Consider the following 8,143-nt stretch of genomic DNA (forward strand, 5'->3'; position numbering starts at 1 on the left):
TTGAAAAGTCAAGCACAAGAGCAGATTACATCATTTTGTTCCTATTCTGGAAACCTTCCATGCCCAGTTTCAGGCACTTAAGGCTGTCCAGCATTGCGTTTAAACACTGACTTGTGTGTAGCCCAAGTGTGATGCCCATACTTATCACTGTGTGTGTGTGTGTGTGTGTGTGTATGTGTGTGTGTGGTACTCAGTTAGACTTTTCTTTTTACATGTTTTAGCAGAGGATCAGTTTCCTTTACAGATTTTTTTTTAAAAAAAAGACAAATTTGCTGTATATTGCATAACACAACAAAAAAACTTACATATACAGTATTAATGCCCCATAATGATTACATGACAGAATTTCTTGTTTTCAAATTTCATGCATATGAAAGAAAATATATGAGTTTTTGCTATTGAAAAAAAAAGAACATAATACAAGCAATAAAATATCCCCACGGTGAAAACGTCAATAACAACAACAATAACAACAGCCAAAGGAAACAAAAGAGCATAAACATAATGTACATTCTGATTGCATTGTACCCAATGTATTCAAATCATTTATAAAACATATGTATATTCGACAAATCTATTTCAATTCAACCTGTCAAGCATGTGTCCGAGGACAGCTTTAATTCAACCTCTTCTACTTCTCCTGCTTGTATTGTTACACAATCCACTGTCCTGCTTGGTCAAACTAATATACACCATTTTTCTTGAAGTTTAACACCCACACCATTCTGTGGTCTTTTTTTTCATTGCCTGTGTATACTGATATAGGAATTATGTGAATAATTATATAAGAATTTGATTTTTTTTTTAAATTTTGAATGTTAATTGCGGTTATAACCATAATCATAAAAGTGAAACTGAATTGAAGGAACAGCTTCAAAGATGTGCTGTTCCTATCTCAGCAAGCAAGCATGTAGACCCTTTTTTTTCTTGTTTGTTTATTTACAATATTTTGCCTTTAACACATGATTACATTGCATTTACTTGTGTTGCATATAATTAACAAAATGTGTATTTCATTTTTATAGTCATGAATACCAACTCTCAAAAGTAAAGATGAAGACAAAGGTGGGAATAAATTCTTAACAGTATTTCGTTATGACAAAGTGCGATTCATTACTGTAAAGTAAAAAAAAAATTATATTTACATATCATAATTTACTTAAAAGGAACAATTTGTGGTTCTCGATAACGTTGACACCTCCAGCCCCTAAATAAGTTCTTTTTTCTCTTCTTCTTTTTTTTCCTTTTTAGATGGCCACCACAATCCCAGATCATGCCAACTTTCAGTTATTCTGATGAAAAAAAGAAGCACAGTCTAGCAACCTTTAGCTGCAGCACCAGATAATCTGTATGGGGTGCTGTGTACAAAAAGTCTAAGCTTTCGCTTGTACACAGAAAAAAAAAAAGACGATCGTTAAATGCCTCTTCAAAAGAAGCACTGAAGGGTTTTGACCCGTGCACACACTCATAGACACACACACACACACACACACACACACGCACAAACACATAACAGCGAGCATATGTGTAGGTGTGTTTTTGTGTGTCTATGTGATGCTTCTGTGCAGAGATGCTTTTTTTTTAATTTATCCGTATCTAAAGGAAGTGCTCATTCTAAAAAGCCTCTAGAAAATAACACTCTTTTTTTTTAAATACGGACATCGTGCCCCATTTGAAAGAAAGAAGCAGCTAGACAAACTAAGTTATCCATTCCTGCTTAAATGTCATAATGATGTATTTCTCTCATTGTAATACATTTTGGGCTAACTTTTGTTTTCTTGCAAATAGTTAAAAATGGCTTCATCTAACTAGCAATCATGTAGACATGGGTAAGAATAACTCTTGCATTCTTTGAAGGTATAAAAAGAAAATATTTGAGGCTCTTAAAGAACAAAAAAAACCCCATATTTTTTCTTTTTCTTTTTTCTCACATACATATTTCACTATGCAGTCTCTTAAATAGCTTATTAAAAAGTGAATCTAGCAAAAAATGTCTTCACGAGGGAGAGTAGAAACACTGAAGGGTGTCGCGATGAGTCTCTTCTCTTGTGTCCTACACCGAGGCAGGATTAACTGCATGCTCTGAAAGATTTCTTCCAAACCTTATTGTATAATTTTCTCACATTGTCCTGTATGAACCAATTTCTATATTTCATCGTTATAGAAAAGTCTGTATCTAAAGAGTTTTTTTTTTCCTCTCAATCTTTTTTTGTCAGAGAAAATACAGGCACAATACGCTTCTTGTGCTATTTGTGTGTGTGTGTGTGTGTGTGTGTGTGTGTGTGTGTGTGAGTGTGTGTTTCTTTCTTTCCCAATTGCAATCTATCATTTTCTTGCAAGCGAGGTGCAATTTCAGTGCTTTTAACATTTCGTTTATTATTATTATTTTTTTCCCTTGGTGAATGCCGAGAGTGTCTTTGATTGGCTCGTTTTTTTCCATTTCCAAGGTTACACTTGGCCCGGGCTGGCAAACTGTCTTCGTCCTTTCTGACTTGGGTGACTTGTGGGGGCTATTGATAGGTACGGTTGGAGGAGGGTTTTTGGGAGGGGGAGCGGGGCAGGGGTGGGTGTTTATTTGTTGGAGTCTTTTGCAGTGGCTGGTGTGCTGTCGTTGTTCTGGTTCTTGGGCCACAGCTGCTCCTGTAGTTCTTTGACCACTCTCTCCAGGTGCTCCCTGGCCTCCCGCTCCTGTAGAAGGTCAGCTCTCAGCTGCTCGCGGTCAGCCTCAGCGTGCTGCAGCTTCATCTGGAGGTCCTCGATCTGAAATCACACAACCACATCAGTGCTTGTTTTTCCTCTGCAGTGACCTTTGACACGTTGAAACAAACCCCCAACCCTAAAAGGTGTGAACTGCAATAAAAGCTCAGAATTCACTGTCTGTGTGTATGTGTATGTAGGTTGGTTTGAAATGAACTTTGACATGCTAAACTAAAGAACACGTAAATGGTATCCATATCTTGTAATTTGCAGTAAGGGTGTTTCTGAGTGTGCTTTAGTCATCGACAGAGTTTCATGATGATTCTGCTTGCTCAGTCTGTGTCTGAAGAACAACCGCTCACACATCTCAACCACATCCTGCACATCATAGGCATCCCACACACCCCAATCATAAACCTTACACCCTCACACACCTTGTTCAGGCTCACATGCACTCTCTCTCCCTCTCTCTCTCTCTCTCTCACACACACACACACACACACACACTCATATACACATACACTCACACACAGGCACTACCACACACATACACACACACGCACACACACACACACACACACACACACACACACACACACACACACACACCGAGACACAAGCACACACTTGTTTATTCAATTTTAGAATCAAGTCCCACTCTGCATACAGACACCTGCCACCGAGAAAGGGTTTGTCCTTTTCAGTCTATGAAGGAAACTAGAGACAAAGTCACTGAATGTCACTCCCTTTTGTTTAGTCTAATCTAAACTTCCCATGATGCTTGGGAGGAAGTAGACATCTCTTCCTGTTTCCTCTTTGGGGGGGCTACACTTATCTCATATCTGTGCTTCTTGTGGCAACACCCATTTTGTCAAGACAGAGTCTAACCCTCAAAAGACCATCAACACACTTAAATATATCATTTATTCTAAAGTGGATAGAGTTTTTCATGCCAGTATTTTTATGTGTGTGTTTGCGTCCACAAGAAAGAATGAGAAGAAATGTGTCTCTGTGGCATATAGTTCTGAGTGTGACAGTGACATAAATCTGTGAGGTTTATATGAAGTACAAGGGAAGTGGATGGGTTGTGTTAGAGGTTAGATGTGTTTGTGTTTTCAGAGCCGAAGAGATAATTTGTGCGTGTGTGTGACAGATGTGCCCTAAACCAGACTCTAACTGTTTATCTCAGGGGTTGGGAGACGGCTCAGCAAGTGAGTTCAAGGCTTAACCTGTTAGCACAGTGGCCAGTGTGTCTTTGGAGACTCAGGAGAGGGAAATTAACCTGTGATACTGTCCTTGACTGCTACACTCTACCTTCTCACTTCACCTCCTAACTGGGTCACGGCTTTAATGTAAGAAATCTGCCCGGGTCTGGCTCAAATTGGCAATGTCAGGGCTGGGAGTTGAGACGGGAGCTTTACACGTAGCACTGCTCTCAACTGGCTAACCTTACCTGCTTCGTGTGTGTGTGTGTGTGTGTGTGTGTCTGTTCACCTGTGCCGAGTACTTGGCACGCAGGCGTCCTGCTTCGCAGCCCTTGTCACACACGCGTAGCTGCCGAGCCTGCTCCAGTTCTCTCTTTAGCCGTATCCGTGACTCATTCGCCTCTTTAATCTTCTTCTCGCTCTCCGCTCGCAGACGTTCAATCTCTTTCCTCAGGTTGCGCTTGGCCTCCGTGGCCTCCCGCAGTTTCTCCTTCTTAGCCACTCGCAGAAACTCCAGCTCCTGCACACCAGATCATACAGTGTAGTTAAAAATCAATCCTTTAACTGCAGCTCTGTAGTACTTGGGATTCTGCTAGTTGTCGGAAAACCAAACTTGTGCAGAAGAACTGACTCTTAGATAAAACACAATTTACTTTAAGTATGTGTGTATACGCATGCAAGTACCTACCTGCTGGAGGCTGCGCTTTGCCTGCAGGGCAGATCCGAGTTTTTCCTCCTGTTTGACTCTCATTTTCACTATTTCATGAAGGAATTTCTCCTTTGACTCTTTGGAGTCCAGTCCGCTGTCCAGTGCCTGCCTGAGGCTCTCCAGTTCTGATTCCAGGCCTGATCCGTGCGCCTCCAGCCCGGACAGAACCGTGCCCTCGGGGGTCCCCGTTACCATAGCAACTGGCAGGCCCTGGCTGCTTGGGGAGCTCAGGTCCTTGGCAGAGCTCGAGGAGGTGAAGGAAGGAGATGACAGGGAGGATATGGAGGAAGTGACTGAGAAAAAAAGAGAAAAGAGATCACGGTTGGAAAGTTTGAAGTAGAATAACTTTATTTATATCTGAACGGATGTCCTAACATTAAACATTAAAGGTGACTGTTCCCGTTAGTGAGTGGGTGAACGCTCCTGTGGTAATCTTTTGTCACAGCAAGAGATTGTTGGTCTTATGATAAGATGCGTTTCATTTACAACAACGACTCATACTCTGCATACTTATTCTTTTATTCACAGCTCTTTCAAAGTGCAGCAAGTTGCAAGTTACACGACTTCCTGTGACAATACTCACATTCTTCACGGCTTTCCACCTCCACCTCCACCTCAGAATCTTTGTCCTCCTGTGGGGGTTTGCTGGTGGAGGCAGGGGTGGATGGTGGTTGGGGTGTGGTGTGGGTGTCCCCAGTCAGCCTCCTCTTCCTCCCCCTCAAGCCACCAGCTCCGTCTCCATGACTGTCTCCTCCGCCTGTGTGAGAGATACTGGCGGTGGATGGTGACACTTGGCCCACTTTCTGTGGGGGTGTCAGGGCTACGTTGGGAGCCACGGAACTCTCTAGACTCTTATAGCTGTAAAAGCTGCTGACGAAGAGGAAAAAAACAACAAGCTATAAAAACACTCACATCCTTTGGTTTTTAATGATTATATTACACATATTTTTTTACACTCATGGCTATTGCTGTTACATGAGAATTTACATACATAACAGAATGTGTAAAAAGTATATATAATACATATTGTAATAAATCTCACACATCAGATTGCACACTCTGTCTCTGACCCCAATGCTTGAGAATACCCAGATTCTTAGGAAAATAAAATAAAATAAAGGGTGGGGTGTGTTACTTGAAAGTGTCCACAAGGTTACTCATAACTGCTCCCCACAAACACGACAACACCTTTCCAAAATTACCCACATTTTAACTGACAAACAGCAAACCCCTGAATCATGTTGATTCTGTGGTTTAACTAAGCAGTGCTATGGTCTCAATGCTTGCTAATGAGTCATCAGCAGACAACCGCAGCATAGCATGACTTGTAAAGTGGAGTTACTCTTCCCATTTTGTATGGGTACATGTTTCATAAGTGACAAACTCGATGAGTAATCCTCTCTGCTATGTCCAAACTCTGGCCACAATTTCCAAGTTCTCACACACCCCGTTATTGCTTTGATCACGGATTTAATCAATGTTTTTGTTTTGGCAGTGAAGCCGCGAGTACGTATGACTTGTTTGTTTATTGTAGAGTCATGCTGTTGATGTTGTTTACCTGTCGCGTAACATGGCTGTAGGCCTGTTTGGCACCTCCTTGTCACTGGAGATGTTTGGGGACCAAGGCCTGAAAGCTGAAGGTCTCTGTCTAGGCTGAATGCAGCTGAGCCCCTGGAAAAAGAAAAAGAGTCACCGTTTCATTTATCAGCCTGTAAATATTTACTATATTAGACTTTAAATGTGTAAATAAATGTGTAATAAAGGTTTAATTACGCATAACATTTGTTTTTTTACTCTTAGTTGCATTTGATCATTTTATTAATAGTACATATTTTTATGTTGATTATGAGCCTTGCAAAGCAGTATAATGACTTTAAGAGAAAGTAGTCACCTCTGACACTTAAAATATAACGCAAAATAAAATTCAAAAGGCACTACTGAGCATGGTTTAGCAGCTATGTAGGAATGCAGTTATACAGAAATATCTCTTGAAACACTTAGTTTTAAATGGCAAATAATATTGTTGTAAATAAAATAAACCAGTCATGAAAACATATGAGGTCATCATGGGAGAACAGAAAACAGAGAGCAGTTCAAGAATGTTTTGAGGATTTTTAAGAAGAATTGATTGTTTCAAGAGAACATCGGTGGTTATTTTGGGTTTAATATCTAATTTCAGATGAACCTGACTCCCCACCTTGGCAAGTTGACAGCACTCTGCTTCCTGTTCATGTGAGATGGTTGCAGGCACCAGACATGGCGATTATACACCACCAAAAGATAATGGCTAATCTAAAGACAGGCCGCGATTTCAAACAGGTTTGTGCTCTACACATGATGCATCAGCGCCGCAATTAAACCCACAAGCCTCTGCAAAGGAACTGGAGGAAACAATTACAGAAAACAAACCTTATTGGCCGAAGCAGAGAGAGACCGTAACCACTCAGGCTGTTTCTCCTTATCTCCTGATGGCGACTGTTCCGGGAAGTCTTCATGTTTGGACTTCTTGGCTGGAATCGGATCAGATGCCTGGAAAAGACAGAACATTGCCCTGTGAGATTTTTGGGGGGGGCGGGGGGGGAAGCAGCTCAGACATCCAGAGAACTGTATGTGAAATCAAATGATAGAGTAAACAGCAGTAATATCTCCATCGTGCAGGGGGTGATCGTAGGATCTGATTCACAAACGACTTTGGCTTTAGCAAAACCCAATCAACTCCTCACAGTGAGAAACTACAGCAGTGTAACAGCCCTGCTGAGGGACTTCAGAGAACAATGCATAATGACAAAGCCCCACAGGTCTGGCTACCCACTAACTCTACCAGCCTATGGCATCAATGAATTAATACCGAATCAGGGAGTGTCTGACACCTCGGCCCCCTCCATGTGCGTTATCCCAAAATATAAATAGAGTGCAAATCAAACAGAACTGTGCCAGACAGGTGCTAGGGGAAAGGCGTCTGACAAGTAAATGTGTGAGTGTTAAATTTAGGAGGGGTGTTGAGAGAGTGTGTGAGGAAATGCTTGTATGTGTGTATGTTGTCAGGAGGGAAAGGGGCCACAATCGGTTGTTAGAGTGCATTATTTGTTCTTGGCATTATTTGTTAAAAAAAAAAAAATTGAGCTACTGACTCACAAACATCCTTCCAGAAGTACTTAACTGGATCATTCTGGCACGCAGACACACACATAAAGTACAATGGTCACTTTTGAGACAAGTGGACCACACGTATGAAACACAATGTAGACAATCTAATGTCTACACCTGATTAGTGTCCTTCGTACAGAGAGAGAGAACTAGAGGTGTGTGGAGCTCCTTGATGGCAGTAGGACACAGTATTTTCTGTGCAATGCAGCTGAGACCCAAACGCTGAAACAGAAGAACAGTTTGTTCTAGTCTTTGCGGCTAACGATCCTGCAGGAGATGACCTCATCCCCACTAAACATTGCAAAACAGCCAACACTGGCCCTCGTTCACTTACACTGATCTCGCAAGAATGACCAAGGATTACTGACTCACTTTAGAGTGCGTG

General features: G+C 41.5%; 1 protein-coding gene across 2 annotated transcripts in view; it reads right to left on the reverse strand.

Moving 5' to 3' along the window:
- Window positions 1-288: 288 nt before the first annotated feature.
- Window positions 289-8,143, reverse strand: part of skia (v-ski avian sarcoma viral oncogene homolog a) — a 61,384-nt gene continuing 53,529 nt past the window's right edge. The window contains exons 2-7 of one of the 2 annotated variants that reach the window (XM_030783885.1): window positions 7,021-7,140; window positions 6,170-6,282; window positions 5,195-5,478; window positions 4,591-4,904; window positions 4,192-4,422; window positions 289-2,760 (exon numbers count right to left, since the gene is read on the reverse strand). In XM_030783885.1, the coding sequence (XP_030639745.1) occupies window positions 2,572-2,760; window positions 4,192-4,422; window positions 4,591-4,904; window positions 5,195-5,478; window positions 6,170-6,282; window positions 7,021-7,140 (1,251 nt within the window). In that variant the 3' untranslated portion in view covers window positions 289-2,571. The remainder of the gene's footprint in view (window positions 2,761-4,191; window positions 4,423-4,590; window positions 4,905-5,194; window positions 5,479-6,169; window positions 6,283-7,020; window positions 7,141-8,143) is intronic. The other variant, XM_030783886.1, reaches the window with a different exon arrangement.

The sequence above is a fragment of the Chanos chanos genome, chromosome 9 (genome assembly GCF_902362185.1).
Source record: "Chanos chanos chromosome 9, fChaCha1.1, whole genome shotgun sequence".
Lineage (NCBI taxonomy): Eukaryota > Metazoa > Chordata > Actinopteri > Gonorynchiformes > Chanidae > Chanos > Chanos chanos.